General features: G+C 33.6%; 1 protein-coding gene across 3 annotated transcripts in view; it reads right to left on the bottom strand.

Annotated features, from left to right (window-relative positions):
• Nucleotides 1–22,539, bottom strand: part of LOC118742510 (F-actin-uncapping protein LRRC16A) — a 63,267-nt gene that overhangs the window by 30,167 nt on the left and 10,561 nt on the right. For all 3 annotated transcript variants that reach the window (XM_036474636.1, XM_036474637.1, XM_036474638.1), the window contains exons 4-15: nucleotides 16,898–17,034; nucleotides 16,734–16,818; nucleotides 16,506–16,667; nucleotides 16,338–16,435; nucleotides 14,267–14,454; nucleotides 14,110–14,187; nucleotides 13,863–14,044; nucleotides 12,107–12,258; nucleotides 11,741–11,992; nucleotides 10,579–11,308; nucleotides 8,951–9,113; nucleotides 2,050–2,121 (exon numbers count right to left, since the gene is read on the bottom strand). In XM_036474636.1, coding sequence (XP_036330529.1) covers nucleotides 2,050–2,121; nucleotides 8,951–9,113; nucleotides 10,579–11,308; nucleotides 11,741–11,992; nucleotides 12,107–12,258; nucleotides 13,863–14,044; nucleotides 14,110–14,187; nucleotides 14,267–14,454; nucleotides 16,338–16,435; nucleotides 16,506–16,667; nucleotides 16,734–16,818; nucleotides 16,898–16,934 — 2,199 coding nt within the window. In that variant the 5' untranslated portion in view covers nucleotides 16,935–17,034. The remainder of the gene's footprint in view (nucleotides 1–2,049; nucleotides 2,122–8,950; nucleotides 9,114–10,578; nucleotides 11,309–11,740; nucleotides 11,993–12,106; nucleotides 12,259–13,862; nucleotides 14,045–14,109; nucleotides 14,188–14,266; nucleotides 14,455–16,337; nucleotides 16,436–16,505; nucleotides 16,668–16,733; nucleotides 16,819–16,897; nucleotides 17,035–22,539) is intronic.

Below are 22,539 nucleotides of genomic sequence, written 5' to 3'. Positions count from 1 at the left end.
GTTCGGTTTCGAGTGAACTTATAGCATAGACAGACGGTAAACCAAATGGGACCACCTGTGGGGTAACACCTTTCTTTAAAAAAAAAGAATTATAGAAATTGGATAACATGGTCCAAAGTTATGCGGTAACATATAAAAAAAAAATATCCCGACAAATTGATAACCTTCTCCTTTTTGTGAAGTCGGCTAAAAAATTTAATTAACTTGAAACTATTATATGAAATACCATAAAACGAAAGAATAAAAAAATTCTTAAATTTTTAAGCAAAAAACATAATCGACTCCAGTTCTCATATAATAATTAGGAGGACCGTTAATAAACCAAATTAGTATGGAACAAAAAATTACACTGAAGATAGTACAACGCCGAAACCGGTTTGTCTCCAAAAAGAAATTTTCTAAAAAATTTATTGATTCAAAGATTTAAATTAACAGTTCTGTATAGTTTTTTTTTTTAACCAAGTTTAGCACAATTTTTTATATCGGTGTGTTTTAAGGATTTGACATACATACTTGTAATTATAACTGTCTTTAAATTTTTGATCAACTAGTTTTTGGTTGGTTTTTAAACTAATCTAAGAAAAACCAATACTTAAAATTAAAAAAAAATATATCGCTCATTTACTAAAAGACTGTATGTACATAAATATTTAGATGTATAAAATGCAAAATAAAAAACTATGTATAATAACTGCACAGATATAATATATTTGATCACGTATAAAAAAAAAACTAGCTGCATCCAGTGCAAGCATGCCAACTTAAAAATGAAGCGAATGCAGGCAGTTATGCACTTTAATGTCTTTAATATGAAGCACACTACTTACAAGGTTCAGATATTCCAATTTCTTTATGAGTGAACATTTTGTGGTTTGATTTGTTTTGTAGTGTTTTGGTTTTAGTTTAATAATTTTTTGCGTTTTAAGCATTTTCGACAAATTTTGCATGTAGGTATGTGAAGAATGTTGGTTGTTAATATTTAATTTGGAGCTCGAATTATTGGTGGAAAGGCAAGAATGTTTAATGATAAAAGAATATTTATTTAAAAAAAAATGTTTTTTTTAATCAATTATAGTTTCAAATGTATGTAGTTGTAGACGTGATAATTAAATTGAGTTTGTATTTTTATAATTATAGAGTTCAATGATTTCAAAAGAAACGGAGCCCGTTATTTAATGTTTTTGGTGGAGAGATAAGCCAAGATTCATACAAACATACATAGTACATACATACAGCGAGAAGGAGATGCAATGCGAGTGATGAAGATTGCGCGTATGATTTTTTTTTGTTTTTTTTTTTTGATTTTTGACGTAGAAATGGGAAGACACAAAACAAAACACAAATGTTTTAATTTAAATTGAATCTCTTTGTTCATAGATATATTTTATATGTATGTATGTGTTTATAGATTTATGATTATGATAACTGCTGTTAATTTTTTGAGGAACAATATATCTCTTTGTTGCTATCTAAAATCTGTGTTGTGTGATCTATGGTTGGTATGCAGTGTTCTACTAAAAACTGCTTTACATTTATTTCAGCTAACATGTATGTATAAGTGTAAGTGTGGGTGGATATATGAGTTTGCAATTGCTTTATTTGTTTAAGACCATTTGCGAGTGCATGTTGCAATTTTCTATATTAACCTATATCTTTGTGTGCGTACATATGTACATAGGTATATGTGTTTTGTTTGCTACGTTTGGCTGCCGTGTTCCGTAGTGTTTTCTTGTTTCATTTTTAGGAAAATGTTGGTATACATTTATAAAGCTGTAATAATTACTAAGAGGAGTTACATGAATTCGGAAATTTAGCACCACAATTTTAATTTAATTGCCACATTTTTCTTAACAGTACGAACAATTCAATTAGTTTTGTTTAATGCTGATTTAGTAATTTTTGATGTTTAATGGGAAATGCTATGAAACACGCCTCGGTTGTAAAATATACTATATGCAAATAGTAAACTATGTAGCTATGCCACTTTTGCTTTAGTAATATCTAATTGCTGTCTATGCAAGTGTGTGTGTTGAGGTTGGAAAAACTTACGGTGGGTGATTCCAGACCCATTTTGGGTAAAACAGAACCGCGTCCAGGGCGTATTATCATTCCTTCACCATCCTAGAAAATGTAAAAGGAAATGTATATTAGTTTGGAAATACTAAAGAGAAAGATTTAGAGAGAGTAGCTATTGCACAGGAAGTGCAATAGAACAAAATGTATTTTAAAAGAGTCTATAATTTTTCTTAAGTATTTTGTAAAAAAAAATAACAAATAGAAGAATATAATATATGTATACAAGGGGGAAGAAAACTACATACATATGTAAATGAAATATAATAAGCAACTAAATTCATATTAAAAATTGCAAATACATCAATGCTAAAAGCCTTATGGGTAATTCCATGTAAAAGAGGAAAACGACATACATTTCAAAATATATTAATTATGCCTATTTCGGTAGTGACATATAGCTAACCGAAAACATTTTATTAATCTGTTGAAAAATATTAAAAAATAAATATAAACCAACATCGACATGCTGAGTACGTGCGATATGATAGGAAGCGATCTAAACTGAGCACACTTATATTTGTGCGACCGCGACAGCGAGACTCGTATCGCTTTTATATCGTATCGCGTGGCGTATAAGTTCCGGTGACAAAGTTATACTTCGCAATTGATCGCTTCTAGAGTCAAATGTCTCACCAGCCACAATGGAATGGTCCTTGTTTAGCCCGATATTTTTCGGAAACAAAGTTTTTCTTTAGTTACTCCGTTCCCAGACATACGTACATTCAAACAAAGTATATTAAATAAGGTGTGATTGATAACTTAGTGCGGCTCTTTTGTAAGAGTCTATAATGTCAAAAATTATACAATTTGAGGAAAAATATTTTCAAATGGGCGAAATTTTTTTTCAAGGAAAGTAACTGTTATGTTTTTTTGTCAAAAAAGTTGATAAATAATCGTTATTTTTCCATCGATAGGTTTTTGATCAAAAATTAGGAGTTAACTTTTTTTTTTCGATCAAACATAGCAGTTAAAATTTAATTTAAATTTTTTCGATCAAAAATAAGTTAATTTATGACTTATATTTTTCCGTTAAATAACAAAGTTAAGTTGAACTTTATTTTTCGGATCATAAATAACAGTTTACGTTTGACTTTAATTATTTTATTCAAAAATAACCGCTAAAATTGGACTCGTTAAAACGTTTAAAACCAGATGAAGTAGTTAGATTTTTATTTTTATTTTTGATAGAAAAAATTAAAGTAAAATTTTTACTGTTATTTCAGACTGGAAAAAATAAAAGTTCTCATTTCTGATCAAACACATATCGATGAAAAAATTACGATCATTTATCGACTTTTTTTTTTTTAAGAAGAAATGTATTGAAAATGTGCCGATATAGGGCGTGTTTGGATCGGCAGCTGAGATAGGGCGTTTTTGAAACGAATTCTGAAATAGGGCGTTCTTGAAAAGTCTTTTGAGATAGGGCGTTTTCGAACTGACTGCCGAGATAGGTCGATCTTCCACTCAGCAGTCGATATGATATGTCATTTGAACAAATTATTGAAACCCCACATATGATATGTCATCTGAACGTAAAATTTTCCGTTCTTTCTGAATTTGAATGCCAGTCGGCATTGGAAAGCTTGTGCCTTTTAATGGATTTTACATATTTTTTAAAAAAGATTTAAGTTACGAAAAAATTGGGCAGTGGGGGTAATGTTCAGAAAGACTACCCCATATATATCTTTTTATACATAAATAAACATATACATATAGTATGTATATATGTAAGCTTTCTTAAACCGACACCCATATTGCAATATTTACTTTGTCTTATCAATTTACTTAAATTGAAAATTTCAAACTGGTGGTAACTTTCTAATTTTTTTTCTTTTTAAACAAGCCGGGTATTATAGCTAACGAATCAGAAAGCAAATGATTCAAATAGCTTTATAAAGTAAGATTTTCATAAAAATCTTCGATTTATAACGGATTAAAAGCTGAACTAAAATTTTTTTGTAATGCCTACATTCACGGTTGACACTGTTTTCGCAATTATTATCTCTCGGACTCGTGTTGACGGGTGATTCACTTTATTAGCTATGAATTTTTGGGTGAAGTTCACACAATTTCCCATTTTAACTAGCACGAATATAATTAAGTTTGATTGAGTTATTTGGGAATAGACATTTTACTTTAAAACATCCTAATACCAACGCAAAAGGCTCCTTTTTAACATTCTTTGTGCTGCCACCGCTTCTTTAGTTAGCACAATATATGCACACCATTGAAGATATTTTCTACTAATATGGAGTAGGTTTGAATTAGTATTTTAAACTCCTTTGTTAACAGAAATCTTATTGAGCAGCAGCAGTATATTGCGCATATTATCGAATTTTTAACGGATATTATAATCAAGATTGATAAGAAATGGCGATAAGTGGATATAAAAGCATGTTTGACCAGATTGTAAGATTTTTTTGTTTTTAAATGGAGAATGTACGTATTTAGGTTAGTTCCATCCCCAAATATGTTCGCAAAATTAAAAATGTTAGTATAATTTAGTAGCAAATGGTGAAAGTTATTAAGTGGGATAAGAATGTATATCGATGTTACCTTAATTCACAAAGGCCCTAACCAACACTTTTTTTCAAAACTGCGTTTTTCGCAGATTTCGGTGGGATGTATTCAAGTACACCTACAACAAAAATTTTGAAGTCTTAGAACCAAGAACAACGGAGTTATATGCCACATTTTAAAAAACCCCTCCCTGTTTTTGATACTCATTTTAGAATGTTTTTTGCTTCTCCTGTAAAATAAAAAAATTGTTGATTAGGGCCTTTGGGAATTAAGGTGACCATATATGTCTGTAAGTATTAATTGTTGTATATTTTTTATTTTTCAACAAGATAAAAACAACCGTGACTAAGAAAAAATGCTGCATCTTACATATGTATGCACAGCATTTGTATATAGACCCTAAGTAAAGGAAATCGACGTACCCTCTTTGCAAAACCGTTTGATACACCACTGCCGACAAATATTTATGAAACCAATATTAAGACAGACGCAGTGCAACGCACGATAAGTGACCAAAGTAGCGCTGAATAAGCGCTGCCACATAACAGCGAGACATATAGAATGCGTAAGAAAACTAAGATATCTGCAACACAAAGCGACAAATAATCATAAATAAAGACGAAAACGAACACGAATACAAATGCATATACGAAGAGAGGCCGTCAAGTTTTGAGCCTAAGTACCTTTGGGGTACACACACAAAGAAAACAAAACGCCGAAGAAAACAGTTGAAGAGATGTCTACAATGTATGGGGAGTCTGGACCTTCATTTACCACCATCAAACGTTGGAGCCGAGAACTTAAGCATGGCAGGGAGTCGCTGGAAGATGTCCCGGGTTAGGATGTCCAAACACTTCCGTCACCACCTTTTTTTTTTTGATTGTGAAGGTTTTTCGTTCATCGACTATCTTTCTAAAAAAAAAAAACTACAATGAACGGAGACCAGTAAGCCACATTGTTGACAAAAGTACGTCTAGTGGTTGTCCAAAAACGGAGAGGCCAAAGGAGTTCAGTTTTTGGGAGACAATGCACCCGTGCATAATAGGTGAGTTGCGAGGCGTGCCCTGGCCGAGACTGGATTTGAAGAAATCAACCGCCCACAATACAGTCCAGACCTGCCCCCCAGCGATTACTTCCTGCACTCTAAATTTGAAGAAAAACCACCTAGCACGAAGATTTTCGAGTTAAGAAGAAATGAAGGCGGCAGAAGACTAAGACGGCGAATATTTTTTCACGGAGTTAAAAGACCACTTAATAAATGTAAGAAGTACATTGAAGTAGAGTGACTTTTTTCTATGAGTATGGATTTTCTTTCAAATATCTCCATAACAAAATATCGTAATCTACCACAAATACTTCGGGGATATGCTGTATGAAAATTTGCAGTACGTGTGCCAAAATTAGATATGATGGGTAAAGAGCGTTTTAGGACGCACCTGCAGACATACATACTATATAATTTTTGTTTTATGCATGTATAATATATATATATATATATGTATAATATATTATATTCTCGTCTCAAATGCAAAAGCCCGTATCTAATAAACAAATCCTAAATTTTCTTATTGATTGATTAGGATGCATTTCATCGAATTACAATTCCCCACAAAAATTGTTGTATGTATGTAATAGATAATAAAAGAGTATAGATAATAAAAGAGTATAGATAATAGGAGAGTATAGATTTATAAATATGTAGGCACTGGCGGTGGTAATGGCATTGGCAATGTTGTACCAATGTCTTATCATTGTTTTAGATTTTTTTAATTCTCCTAAGCCGAATAGTGTTTGTGTGGTCCGTTGAGGTAATGCTCTGCGGCGAATATTCATAACGTCCGCCATAGAATTGCAGTTGTTTTAGGCGGCATGATTCATTGTATATCTCAGATCACAACATTTAAGTGATCAACTAAAAGTTGTTTTTATACCCGAGCGCACTTGTGCACAAGGGTATATTAATTTTGTTCATATAACGGTTGTTTGTAACAGCCAAAACGAATCGAGATAGATATAGACAAATGTATACATAAATGCTCAGAATGAATAGAGAGATCGATTAAGCCATGTCTGTCTGTTCGTCCGTCTGTCCGTCCGTCCGTGTACACGATAACTCGAGCAAAAATTGAGATATCTCAACGAAATTTGGTATGTAGGTTTCCGTTAATCCAAGGTAGGTTGGTATTGAAAATGGGCGAAATCGGACTGTAACCACGCCCACTTCCCATATAACTGTAATTTCCAGAAATACGAAAACTGCGATATTTTAGTAACTACTGAAGATAATTCACTCAAAATTGATATTTACAATAATTTTCAGACGAAAAATAAGAATACTATAAATTTTGGAAAATGGGCGTAGCCACGCCCACTTATGGTTACATGTGTATATCTTGGTAACCGCTGCATCAATTTCTTCCAAACTTGGCACAGTTAATGGTCTTGATACAGCATGCTAAATGGCCGAAAATTTTTAAAATCGGACAATAACCACGCCCACAGTCCACAGGGTAATTTAGAGAAATACGAAATCTTCGATAAATCAGTAAATATTAAAGCTAATTTATTCAAAATTGACGCTTGCAACAATTCTTTACCAAGAAATACGCTTATGGTAAAATTTTGGAAAATGGGCGTGGCACCCACCCACTTATGATCACATATAAGTATATCGGTAACCGTTCTACCAATTTGTACCAAACTCGGTATTTTTATTGTGCTTGCCACATAAAAGCAAAACGTTGAAAAACTAAAATTACGGCCGCTTTTCATATAACGGTAAATTTCAGAAATGCTTGAAACTACAATATTTCGAAATTTAAGGACGCTAATTTACTCAAAATTTATACACCCCGGCTTACCATCTAGCGGTAGGTTTCGGAAAGGTGAAAAAACATATATTTAATACTTGCGCCGGGTATTTAATGTTCGGCTCCACCCGAACTTAGACTTTCTTACTTGTTTTTAACTCGAATTGTAATAGTGTTCGCAAACATTCCAGTTATTATTTGCTTGAAACATTAGCTAAATTAATATTTGAACATTTCTTACTTATATGTGCATCTACATATATTTGAATAGATACATACATACATATTATATACAGTCTTATCAACATTCAAAAAAGCGATAATGTAAACAAAGTTTGGCTACACTGTCTTTGCATATGTATGCAATTACACGTTAGCATAGTAATACATGTACATATATTGCTTTTCACGCTAAGACTAAAGATTTCAAAGAGAAATTTGCGAACAAAAAAAGTTAAAATATCACTTCCTTTTATTCATATATTTATATGTACTAAAACTACGTTAGTGCATACATCAATGACCAAACATATGCATGTAACTATACTTGGACGTTCATGTGTGTAAGTTTTGTTATGTAGAAATATGCATTGCATTAGAAGGCCATATACTTAGAGTTACGTGCTATTGGAGTATCGCCTTCTAAGTACTCACTTTAGTCAAGAAATATCAACGAGCAACGCATATTAAATAATCAATTGCCAAATTTCATATGAAATAGTACATAGTATCTACATACATATGCACATAAATCAGACCTTCCATCGATGATGACAACATTGTAGGACAATAACAAAACAAAATACGAAAAATGAGTGAACACAACCAAACCAATGCAACGCGTGCAAAAAGTATGTGTAAATAAAAAAAAGACTGTAGAGCTGATAAGATACCGAGAATTTGTATGGTTACCGGTGATGCCTTATCTAAACAGAAATATTTATACACATACATATAAACGATGAAACCTTCGATGGAAAAGAATTACTATGAACATACATACATATGTCGACTAATACCTCAACGCAGGGACGAAATTTATTAAAAAAAAAAATAATATATATTATAAAAACATTTACATCTCAAAGTCAACTAGTTTTACTTAATTGCGTTACTTTTTAAAGTAATTAAAGAACTTTTTAATAATTGAGGTGAGCTTAGCTTCAACATTCCTCATGCACACTAATATACACACATATGTACATATATGTAGAGACGTATGTATATGCATGTAGTCGGCATCAATGCAAGAGGCATTAAATGGTACATTTGAAATTTTATGGAACAAGCAAAAACTTTTCCTAATGCTTTCGGGCCAATATAAAGATGCGCATAAACCTCGTGTTTTTTAAATTTGTCTTTGAATTATTAAATAAGATTTTAAAACAGGATTTTTTGCATTGCTAACGACGACCATATTATGTACATATTCCCCCCTGTTCTTTGCTGTTATGAAGCAACAAACGACGTAATCTACTACTATTCAGTCTATATCTCTTTGCAATTGAAAACTTTCTAAAACCTTATAAATAAAATATACTTACATGACTCGAACGGCTGCGCACAATATCAGGCGTTTGCGGTTCATCGAGTAGCACCGAAGGTGAATCAGCAATACCCAGGCCGCGTCGATAGCGCGTAAGCGCCTCCAGCACCTCATCAGTGGCGCGATCTGAGATGGACGCCGCCAAAGATTGTTCAATTTCACTGCAATCAACATAGAGTGAGTTAGAAAAAAATTGTTTGCGCGTAAATATGTATGTATTTTAAATACAAAATTGTTTAAATATTCAAAAATGCAAACGTAATCACTTTTTCAATGCCTGCCTATCGATTTGTACGTCCTCAGCATCTTCTGTTGGCGCACTAGCTATATTTAGCTGCAGTGTATCTTGCTCGGGCAACGTGGTTGCTTTCAATAATTTTACGCTAGCATTATCATAACGAACTTTATAAAAATCTTCATTATCTTCTTCATCTGCTTCCTCTCTAAGTGTTTTATTTGGTATTTTACTACCAACCCCACGTCCGCCACAAAAACACCAACCACACCAACTGCGCCCCATTTTGTTTTGAAACTGTGTTCCTTTTTTGTTGTTGTTTTTGCACTTTAACTTTCAAATTTAATTCGAAATTTGTACCACTGCGCCCTAACAGCTGTTTTAATTACGCATAACAGCAGCTTTGGCCGCTCCGTTTATTTTCATTATTCTACTTGATCACACGGGCGATGTAGGAGTACTGGGCAAATGGTTAGCTTCGAGTGGCACCACCACATCGCCAACTGCTTCGACTTGAACAGATTTACACTTTGCTCCACGCTTTCAGATAGAATACTGCGAAGTTTTGTTTGATGTTGTCTTTTACTGTTGTTGTTGTATACAGACTCAGCTTTACTTGACAGTTTCTACATAGACAAATATTTGCAATATAGCAAAAAATAAATCTGAGCTAAACGGGTTCATTGTATAGTTCTTTATTCACTTTATTATTTCTCGCACTTCTTGATTTCATTTTCGTGTTTCTGTTTAACTCGTTTCATTCCCCATTAGAACATACTGCACTGGTAGTGCTTAATCTTATCTATGAGCAAGCAATTTACATATGAATGTATCTACATTTGTATAATGTTAAGCGAGCGGCTCTGGGTGGGTACAGGGGAGCTCAACTTCAAATTGAAACAGTGGGATGTTAGTGAAAAAGGAACAGATAAAAAAATTGTAAATATGCATAGTTTTGTGGAAAATAATAGAATACTCTCGCAGAGTAATTCGAAAAACCCCACTGAAATGCCAAAAACTTAAATTATTCGTTTAGGTTTTTTTGTTAAGAATGTTGCTTTCAGCTTAATATGGTATTAATTTTAGTGTTCTTTTGTAATTCGACTGTTTTTCAGCGCACCTGTGAGTCAACTAAAACAAGAACATCTCTTTGATATCACTGGAATAATAAAATCATCAGCAGAACATATCTCAAAGTATTAAGCTTCGCCGTTCAAAAGCTCGAATCGTTTTGCGCAGTTTGGCTCAGAATGAAAGCCAAGCTTTTTCACATCTAAATCGCGCACCTCTCTTTCGTCATCCTGCTTCTCTACCTCCATCTCTCTCCCCCTCTCTCTCATTCTCTTATCAAAACTCAGCTGCAAGCTTAAAAGCAAACGTTATCAACTCACCCCACTTTGTTCATGATCTCGCTGCCAGCATTATTCAGCAAGCAACTCTGTACAAAATCTTCTGGCATCTGTAGACGTTCACTAAGCGCTTTGCGTAGATCTTGCACGACCATTTGACTGCCCAATGTTTTGGGGCACTGCTCCACTGCAGTGCGCAACATTGTCTCCAACGTCTCTTCCAAATAACCTTGTATGGTATAGCTGAGATCACTGGCGATACGCGTCAGCTTTATTTCGATTGGATGCGATTCGCAGCGTACTGCCTCTTGCAATTTTGGCATTAGCTGTTTGCAATTTTCCGCATCGTCGATAAGTCGCTGCACTGCCGACGAGTCGCTGCCCTTTGCCACCGAAATATTGTCCTGTGTTTCGGCTACTAGTTTATCAACTAATTGATGCGTTGAAGATAGCAAAAAACCATGTTGCAGGCGGAAACCTTGTCCATTAGTGCGTTTTAGGCCATTGCAATTACGTTGCAATAGCTCTTGCATTTTGCGCATAATCGCATCCGTTTTCTCTGGATGGTTTTTCATATGCGGTGTGATGTCAAATACTGGATATTGTATGGTGCGCATACTGTGATTGTTTTCTAAAGCGTAAACGATATCAGCATAACCTTGTGGTGTTATATTATTTTTATCCATGTAAATTGTGCGCAATTTGTTGTTGATTTGTAAAGCTTTTGCGAGCAGGCGTGCTCCCACGTCGCCCATGTAATTGCCACTAATATCTGAAAATAGAGGAAAAATGTATTAGATAACAATCGAAGGTTCTGCCAAAGGCATACAATAATATGCCGAACTTCCTCTAGCTATTGGAATAGCTAAAAAAAATTTGCTATTTAAAAAATATCTGGAATATGTTTAATGACTATTATTAACTTAATGCTGTCCCGCCTTTTTTTAATGAGAAATTTATGAAAATATACGAACAGTTGAGAATTACATACAAATGTATTTTTAATAAAATTTTTAAAAAGTATCAGTGAAGTATGCATATTTTTCCCCAAGCAAAATTTTGTAGACATATCTAAAACTATGCATACAAGGTTTAGGGCGGAATGAATATTCCACGTTAAAAGTAGAAAAAAAAAATCTAGAATGAAACCTCGATTTTTTAGGTTTTAGCCCACTCATATAATACAGTGGTTTGTGCTACACACCTAATTTTTGCAAACTTTGATTGCTGCCAAGCGCATTAATAAAATCGTGTATATCGTTTTTCAATTTATTTTCGGAGATCACCAATTCCGCCAGTGGGAAATCATCTTTTTGTATCAAATTGACCAACGCATCCATAACAGTGGGAATATGTTTCAATTTCATGCCTGTCAGACTGCGCGTCATATAAAGCGTGCGTATCGATGGGTTCTTTGAAATCGCTGTTAAAACGGGAGCTAATTCGGCATCCAAATCTGTAAGAAGGAAAATATAATTAGTAAATATATGTATATATATACATATGTATGTATGTATGTTTAAAGAACTGAAAAAAAATCGTTGTAGTTGCCATTTGTCGATGAACTTACTATTGTCACTTATGTCTAAACTTTGTAGAACCCGTACGCCATGTATGCATGATTCTAAAACATGCGCACCCTGGGCACCTAACGTATTGCTACTTAAATCTAAGTACAGCCCAGCTGTGGACTCGTTGCACGCCAAACCGAGTAGTAAATTTCTGTGAAAGAAAGACATGAAAACATTATGTATTAAGAGTATTAATAACAAATGGAGGAAAATTTTAATAAGGTCATCGTGAAGTGAAGTGTAATAGTACTTAATTTTAAATCGAATTTCTAAAGAATATATACAAGCTGATCGCTTTTGAATATTCGTATTTTTTTCTATAAAAATACCGTCGCAAGTCCTAACCAAACATGTATATAAATTACAATTTCAAACTATACACAATTTAGGAAAATTCAACAAATTTTCAACAAAATTTCAAATTTTTAATCTGAATATTTAGAAAATTTTTGGTTATGCAATTTTATAGCCCATACAATTTTAGTCCAATGAAGTGCAAGTTTCAAACTGCTAAAACATCCCGTTGATTTTTGAAAACTTTTTTTTTTTGGTGACGGATTTTTCACTGTTTTCCATATAAGCGCATGCATTTCTTATGAAATAAAATGCGGAAGACCGTTAGCTCAAAATTTCAAAAACCAACCGCCAGTTTTTGTAAATTGCACTTGTTATATAAAAAGCGCAAAAGCAGTAGCCAAAAAAAAATCTCAAAAATCAACACGTTTTTCGGCTGGTTGAAACTTGCACTTCATTAGACTAAAATTGTATGGGCTATATAATTACATGCCCAAATATGTTCTAATGATTCAAGTTAAAAATTTGAGATTTTTATGAAAATTTGTTGAATTTACTTAAATTTTGTATACAGTTTTAAACTGTGATTTTTTGGTTAAAGCTTGGAAGGTATTTTTATAAAAAAAAAAAAAACAAGAAAAATTTAGCCCGAAAAACATTACGAATATCTGTTAAAAAAATCAACAAGTTTGAGTCACTGTACATACAAATAATTGAGAATTACTAAAGAATAAAGGTATTATAAATAAACCTCATGATTATTTTGTAATATGCCAGTTCAAGATCAAGTCTGGTTTTCAAGTTTTTTTTTTTAACAAGAGCTTGGGTAACTTAGCCTCAGAAAGAAGAAATAATTCCCAGCATATAAATTAGGAAGGTCTGCTTAAGTGCAGCCATTATAAAAGGCCTATCCAAGAAGGGCTGCAAGAAGTAGACCCCTGCATGCCTTCTAGAAGGGATTTTTTGATTTCAAATTTACGGGAATGTGTAGGTTTTTATTATTTAACTTACAAATGTATGTAATATGTATTTACCTTAAAGAAGTATGGTTTTTATGAATTAAAGAAGCAGATTTATAACAACTCTTCCAAAAAGCTTTCTGAAATACGTCCTTCAAAAGCCCTTCTGGAAGCCTGTCTATGGGAAGCGATAGGAGAAACCCTCACTACTTCATACAAAAAAGAAAGGAGCAAGGAATGCAAATTGCAAGGCCTCTTGATTGAAGGCCTTTTGGAGGGCTTTTAGCTCCAGAAGTTATCTACTGGGTTTAGCAAACTTTAGCTCATTAGCTTCAGATTTGATGCAGATTAAAGTACATACGGTACAGTAAGGGACAAACAAACCCGAAAAGGCAATATGAATTCTAACTCTATTCTTCTTTAATTTCCCGTCTAATAGTTACTTCCATATACTCGTATAAATTTAAGACTTTCTTAATCTTTCTTTTGATTTCTTATTTACTTGAGCGCTTCCATTGGCAGTTTACAACCGGCAATATTTAAATGCTTTAAACTTAATGAACTCGTGAAGAACTGTTTGAATGATGGCGGTATCTCTTTGCCCTTTTTGGTGCTAAAAGAATTATGTGAAACATTTAAATGAGCTAAATGCGTTGCACAACCGCGTAAGAGAGCACCAAATAACTGTAAAAAGAAGAAATTTAAAGTTATTATATGAATAGATTTAAAACATAATTCCATATACTTACATTCTCCAAGGTTATATCAGTCGATGAGAGATCCAAATGTTCTAAAACATTCGGCTGTGCCAGAAAATTATGTAAATTCTAAAAGTGAATGTAAATAGAAAGAAATAGTGCATTTGCTTTGAAACAAAAAAAAAACAAAAATCATGTTTCAACTCACTGTTATATCATCCTTGAGGCTATTGCCACTTAAATCTAAATGCGTGAGCGAATTGGAAATACTTTGATTTAGCGACAACGAATGTGACATCTGATTCACGCCCTTCGATGTGAGACCGCAATGAGCGAGCGCCAGTTTGCATAGACCTTTCGATACTTTGGCAATGGGACCGGCTAGATGAATAGCACCTAGAGGGAAGGCAGGAGATAGAGTAAGTAATGCGCAACTTTTTTTAACAAGTTTTGAAGCAAGAAAAGCGTAAGCAACATTGTGAATAAATATAAAACTAAAAATGCAATTAATGAAGTTTTCGAAATTATGTTATTTTTTAAATAATAATAGTGTCGGAACATGCTATAAGAAATGAATTGCAGCCGAAAACTTTAAATACCCAGCGCTTTATTAAATAATGTTTTATATCTTAAAGAATTTAGCCATATTGAGGAAGTTAAGTAATATTGCGAAGCCTGAACCGAAATTAGCTTAGGACAAACCGAAAAATACGTTAAATTTTTATATGGCAATACAGCCGTAAATAAGTCTTCAAAATTTGGCAATTAAAAAGAATTCAATATAAGCAGGCCATTAATGTTTTTAAACGAGTGTTAATAACGCCATTCGTTTTTGTCAAATGAAATGTCTAAACGAGGAAAGCCACCTATTGAAAAATATTTCAATAAAAAAATGTTTTTTAATTACAATGGAACGAACCTTGGTTCAGCTATGTATATGAATTTCTTTTGTATTAAATTATAAAAAAAAATATATAAAGAGAGGTGGTAACTTCGTTCGTTATTTCTGTTTAAAAGCTATTCCAGTCCTCTTTCATTTGATATCAAATACTTAATTTGGATAAGCGGTTCTTTTTTTTGTTATTAGGAAAGGATTTTTAGTCCGGCCTTGAAACATATTTGGCCAAGTTTAACTGCTCAAAAATACATGTATACATGTTAAACCTCAGACAGTACATAAATGTGTCGATAAGCCTCAGAATCAGCACAGACTATAATAAATGATTCAAAATTTGTGCCGTTGTCCCAAATACCATTGCCAGTTAGTTAAAAAAATTAAAAAACATTACTTCTTTTATTAATAAAAAAGTGATTACATAGCATCTGGTCGAGTTCAAGCAAAACTCCCATAACTTTTCCGTTCTCCAACTTGGTAGAAACAACAAAAATAATTCAAATAATTTCTGTGGTACCACTTTCTAAAAAATAAAGGGTGCGCTGGGTATTTATGAGTTACATTCCAATCGAACTTAGAAGCTTCCAAATTTTTATGTTTAAGAAAAAAAACGTATTACAAGCTCAAAATAATTCCACCTAGAAGCGAAAAGGGAAAAACTTATAAGCTAAATTCACGAGCTGTGGCAATATTAAATATGTAATTGAAATTGTAATTTGGCAAGCAATATTGGAATGTATGCAAAATTATTGTAAAAAGTAAAATAACGGTTTTCAAATTGAATTCTCTATAATAATTTTAAGCTCGCAAATTCAAACTATGCAACTGTCAATTACGAATTTTAGAATATACATTTTAAAATTTTTTTACAATTCTCAGCTTTTAGGCAATTTTTAATAAAGAACATTTTTTACACTAAACAATAAATCAAACCTTGTACAATTTTTCCAAGTAGGGCGCACAATGAGCTTGCTCCTACATCACAAAAGTGGAAGAGTGGTAATTTAAATTGGATTACAATGGATTTAAAGGGTAATTGGTTACATATAGTTGTAGATTATTGAGGAATTTAAATGGTTGTACATACATATAAATATATATCTAGTCGTATGTACAATTGTAAGGTTTTTCACATTAGTAGCAAGTTGGTGTTAATTAGCTTTCTTTGTTTTATTTCGCAAAGGGCATTAGTGAATACATTAACAAACACTTTTGTGGTGCGTGTTAGATGTTATTGACCTACATGCAAAATAGTTAGACATGTTTTTTAAGTTTTGAATGTTTTTTTTTTTTAATGTATTACGTTTGCATTTAATGTGTATGTGTGCGCTTGTATGTCTCTATTTCGCTGGTGTCTGATGTGGCAGACAGTCAACATACAAACCTTTATCCTCAATCAAATTATGACTCAAATCGATCGTACGTATTGCGGGATTGTTGTTTGTAATCACAGATACAGCTAATTTATGCAAAAAATCCGATCTGTGGGGGAGAAGAGGTATTTTTTTTTTTTTTTAAGTTCATACAGTTAAGAACAACAGTAAGTTCTTACTTTAAACCTAATGCCTCCAAATGCAGCTCTTCCAGCCACATTGAACGCTTGAGCACGTGTAGTATACGTTCCAAAGTCTCATTGGAGAGGCGCATATGTGATGCTTTTAGGCCGCGAAAAAATGTATTATATTCCAATGCGGACACAATGGCCATTAAGTCTCTGTGGGGGAGATGAAATTAGTTAGCAAACATTTTGGGTAAATAAAAATATTACGATATTTCTTACTTTGGTTCCAAATGATCGAAATCACGTAAATTCAGCACGCGTGTATCATGCGACAAGTAAATCGTATCAATATCCCATGCGACTTCTTCTCTGTAAGTAAAACAAAAAAAAAACGATGGAAGTTAAAACTCGTAACCAATTGTAAGTGTATGGTGCGAACAAACCTGTAGGGCACACCATGAAAATCACACATACAAGCATACTGTGTGCTAAAACCGCCACAAGGTCCAACACTGCGCGGATCTGTGGGACGAAATTCCTCAGAAAATACCACCTCACGTTCAGGCGGTTGAATGTCGATCTGAAAAGGGGGAAAAAATATTATAAAGCTTTTGTAAGCAGAAAAGTGCATATGTACATATGTATGAGTGTATCGAAGTTAGTAATTTGACAAACTAAAAGGACAACACAATTAAAGTAGCGCGGCACAACGCTAGGTACTTGGCAGAACTTTCAACTTTGGCAATACTATTATCAACGTGTTTCCAAAGCGTACAAATGTTCTCCGGCACAAATAAAGTTTTCGCTACTAACTGATTGGCTTTTCTGCTGTTGGCTAAAAGTAGAACGCTATTGAATGGCGGCGGCATATATAATTTCATACATTTCCGGCTAATGAAGCGCTGCTGCTGTGTTGGCAATGCATCCTCTGCGCTAGTTGGTATTATAGCAAAGGAAACGTGAGCGCGTAAAAGCATTTAAACATACAGTACTTAGGTACATATACTGCATATATGTATGTATGTATATGCATGTACATGAGCATGCTTGTGCAATGTATGTAGATATGTACAAGTGGGAGAATACGAGATACATCCCAAGCGTCATTCAACTCTTTAACTAAAAACGCGCCGTCAATATCAGTGGGTGAATGCGCTTATTAGAATGTTTTTGGCGTCAACTTTTCGAAAGCCAATATGGCACATACATATGTACTTAAATACATGTAGCACAAATATAAATATGTATGTATGTACGTTAGGGCGGAGTAATTTGTTCAGAGCAAAATTTTCGAAAAAAGTGGTGTGTAGCAAATTCTAATTCTACGATTATGTATAAGCAAAAATGGCGAACAAACTAAATACCAAAAATGACGTTTGAACCTCCCAATTTTCAAACGAAAAACAAGAGTTTACGGGATGTACATAGCTCAGTGGTTAACGCTTCTGACTTTGAACATCGAATTCGCAGGTTCGATCCCTGCTGAAGTCTAGAAAAAAGAAGTCTGATGAGGAGATGTGGTGATCTCCGAAATAGTGCTATAACTTCTACCGCTTAGACTTTGTTGCTTTTTCAATTTTTCCTAATAAACAATCGTAGTACAAAGCTCAATAAAAAATATTTAAAAATAAATAAAATAAATAAAATGTTAAACAAGCCACAATAACATTGACGAAAAATCAGAATATTTTATGTATGTATGAAGAAAACACAAAATTTTGTAAATGAAAAATTTATTTCGTTCAGAAAAAATTTTAATACACTGACTTTTCTTTTAAACATTTAAAGGATCAAACGTCATTTTCGGTACATAGTTGGTTCACCATTTTCGCTTAGGATCGAAAACATAGAATTCGAATATGTATGCCATACAATTTTTTCGAAATTAAATTACTCCGTCCTAATGTACGTATCTACATACTTACATACATACACTCGCAGAGTTGGTTCACTTTGTAAACACATCTTCCGCCATCGAGGCAGACAAACTTTACTTAGGTTGAGTTTTTATTTGAATGTAACTTTGTTACCAACTTTGTTACCTCTGCGCGTTGGAGTCATAGTCCAAACCAAAATACATGCATATGTATGTACACATTTACATGAAAAGTCACTGAGCAAGAATACTTATTTGAAACAACCGACAAACTTTTTCCTTAGGATAGCTTTAGTTTGAACCTACATACATATCTATTATATGTGTGTTCGTTCATATTCATGCACGTCTCGAATCCCTTCGTTGTTGTATATATTTTTTTTTTTTGGTAAGTGTACAGAATAATCTTAACACGGCCCGCATCAAAGTATGGCCCAGTTCCATCCACGTGCACTTCAGACAGTGACTGAGAGGGGGAATGGTTTTACCCTCTTATTGAGAAAACTAATATATTTAAGCGTGTGAGTTTTGAGGAAATCTTATCAATTTTTCAACTGTTTGGAAAATATGAATTAAGGCAAATACTTTTTATTTGTTTGCTATTTTCCAAAGGATACAATATAAACGAACTACATAAAACTTAACTAAACGGAAAATGAATGTACTGAAATATTGGAGTAACAATTTTGGAAAACGTACTTTTATAAAATCTTAAGCACTCTGATTAGCTCCTCAGCGACCACACGTTTTCCTTTCAGATACATACACATCTCCCTGAAAATCGCTTGCGCACTTGACCAGATTTTGATTTAGGTTGGATTAGGATAGTCTATGTCTGTGAAGTTGGCACACGTAATGATGCAAAAAGACGGGAAAAAGTTTAAGATATTTTTCAATAACGAAAATTTTTTTCAAGTTTTGTAGGCTGCATACGACACACAGTGGGCCGCCCCATTAAACTAATTTTAAAGCTTCATACTGCAAATAAAAGACTTTCTCAAGTTTATAATGGAGTTTGGTCATGCATTTTATTCTCCTATGATTTTTTCTTTTTGTTTTTTGGATGGTGGTGGGATCAATTTTATAAATATGTAATTTTTGTATGGGGCCTTCCAAAGCAGTAGAGATAGGGGTATGTTCACAGGAGAAAACTACACTCTCTTTAAGTGGTCATATTTCAGGACCAAGCAGTTCGATTGTTTTCATTTTTCGGTTAAATATAGAGCTAATTATGTGCTATACAATGGCCCAAAAAAGTTAAAGAAAACAAATTGTATTCCTTGTTTGTATCACATTGAAACGTACGACTGTCACGTATGCGACGTTAGGAAATACCCATATGGCACTTGACATTGTTGCAAGGTCGCGTAAAGTCTGGCTTAAGCAGTATCTAAAAGTAGGAATAATGAAGTCTCACAAAAAAATTTAAAGAAAAGTACATGACAGTACAGTGTTGTCCAAAAAAGTTCGACTTTGTTGATATTTTTCTACAAAATTTTGACATATTACTCTTGCTTCGTCCCTCATGGTATACAAATTGTTTTTATTTTATAAAAAAAGGGCATCGTTTTCTATGCCAACTACATTTTTTCCTGCGTCCTGGTGTAATGAACAACATACCACTTTTTAAAAATGTCTATTTGACTTTTCAAAAAACAAACAGTCAAAACTTAAAATTTTACCTAAAAAAAAATAAAGGATATTTTTTTCTATGTAATTGGACATTTCTTAACAAGTTTAAATTATCAAAACATAAAAATTCCATTTTGATTTTTTCCAGCAAAAGTCGCCATATGGCCCATTGTGCGACATGTTGCAAAATAGAAAATAAAAAGCTGCTCTGAGTAGCTTTCAAATAGTTCTAGAGTTCCTGAAAAGGAAAAAAAAGTTCTCCAAAATCACGCAGAGAAAACATTTTTTTAAAAAAGTTTCGAGTTTTAAATTTTTGGAAAAAAATTTAAAATAAAAACATTTTTTTTTTTTCAAAAAATTCGAAAAAACGTTTAATGTTTGAAAAAAAAAAATAAAAATTACTCAGTAGAAGGTATTATATACATATAAATACAAACATACAAATCTATACAATTTGTAGTCAAGATTTTTTCAGGAACCGAGAACAAAAGGTATGCTCCCAAGAAAGCTTCAAAACCAAAACCGAAATGAGAACAAAACTGTCGAGAACATTCTCAATGGCAATTATATAAGAACAAAACCTTGCGGAACGTTCCCAAAGAGAACAAAATGCGCACAATACTTTCGGGAACACTTTTAAGAGAGAGAAAATGGGAACAAAAGTCTACGGAACGTTTTGACATAGAACAAAACGGGTACAAAAGCCTAAGGAACTTTCTCTCGAAGAACAATTTGGGAACTAAAGTCTAAGGGACCTTCTGACAGAGAACGAAACGGGAACTAATCGTCTCTGAATATTCGCGAAGAATAGAGGCGGGAACAAAATTTTTGACATAGCGTTCATTAGTTTGAAATGTGTGAATATTAAGATTAATCAAAAAAGAACTAAAAGATAATTATGTAAATTAAATAAACGAAAGACTTAAGACACGAACTTCTTTTTTTTCCACAGATATTAAAAAATTGTTCCATAAATGGACAGTTTACCCTAATTATAAACGAGCCAGCTTTTCAATTTTTCATCTCAACACTCTTCTCATTCATTCATAACGTTAAGTTCTCAAAGCTTTTATTCTCGTCTGTGCAGAACCAAACCAAAACTGGATTGCGTTCTCGATCTCTGGATTTTTTAAATGGTGATAAATTATTTTTAAATACTGTAATCGATCTGGATCGTTCCGGTTACAGAGACCCGACTGTCGCGGGAACGGCATAATGGAGCTGTTGTTAGTATATATAACGGTGGTTGAAGTGGTATTGAACAATCATAGCTAAGAACTAAAAAGTGAACTACAAAGCGTGTTTTAGTGGCTGTGCCTCCTTGCATTAATTTGACAATTTGTCTGCCTACCAATTAGTGTCTTTATTGGTCTCAGTTAGCTTTTTGATAACCCGACTATTGCTTTAATCGAACATAACTCGGATTTTTCATTAGTCGTATAAATTTTATTGGTACACGTGTATAAAAATTAACACTTAGTAAGAATTTAATAGCAGTCATCTGCTTAAGCACCAAACTCCAGCAAACTGCCTCATTTGATTTAAATTGCTGCATAATAAACTCATTAAATTCGACAATCGCGACTAATTGAATATGAATGTGTTTAAAAAAAAAAACAAAACAATTAATAGTTAACAATTTGTGAACTCAGTAATTGTTCACTCAACCGCAAATTGCTGCAGACAAAGCGGACTGTTAGACAGAGCCACCGACAGACAAAGTGCGCACTAACGCCACCACAATAAGCACCTCGAAAGCGCAACAAATCACGAAAGCGGATGGTGGCATGCTCCTCGCGTGTTGCACGCTTGCATACCTTTTATGCACACGGTTTTTGTTGTGCATATATTACGGTTTACTATTATTATAATTATTATTTCTTGTTTTTTAATTTTTAATTTATTAACAGCTATGTTATGAGCGTCGTATAACCAGCAGAAGAGAAGAAAGCAAAGAACATACGTAAAAGGCCTGACAAAGCAAAGTCCGAAAAGACACCAAAAATTGAGGCATCACCGCATCGTCAAGCAAAAAGTCAAGTCTCCTCTTTTGTGCTGAGCTCAGGTTCTGGCTGCAACGCCCATTGGTGCCCATCACTTGCGTCCGTCCTATGTGTGGATGTGCACGTGTGGATGATGGATTCCCTGTAGACGCACTCGCATGTGTTTGCAGCAGCACCTTCGAGCCATTGTACACCTCTGTGAAGTGTGCATTGTTTGCGCTTCTCTTTAGAGACGTACATACGTACAAGTATGTGTGGCAGATTTTATGTATTTTGCTGCTTCAAAGCGCATTTTGTTTACCAACCATGCTTTTGTGCCTTTGCTTGCACTTTGCAGAAGCCTTCTTCGAACGCTCTTCACCTCCTTCTGGTTATACTCGACATAATGCGGGCGTGTTTGCCATAAAACAATTGCCAATTGTTTTCTTATGCGGTGTAAAATATCTCGTTGACAGCTCGTCTGGTTGTCTGTCAGCACAACAAGAATGTGGCAAAACGCTCCTTACATTTCCTAAATACTTTTATTGTTAATATTTTTATTGAGCTTTGTACCACGATTGTTTATTAGGAAAAA

The sequence above is a fragment of the Rhagoletis pomonella genome, unplaced genomic scaffold, assembly GCF_013731165.1.
Source record: "Rhagoletis pomonella isolate Grant_MI unplaced genomic scaffold, Rhpom_1.0 Rhpom_scaffold_00007, whole genome shotgun sequence".
Taxonomy (NCBI): domain Eukaryota; kingdom Metazoa; phylum Arthropoda; class Insecta; order Diptera; family Tephritidae; genus Rhagoletis; species Rhagoletis pomonella.
The sequence above is the reverse complement of the archived record's forward strand: the minus strand, read 5'-3'. Positions and strand labels throughout refer to the sequence as shown.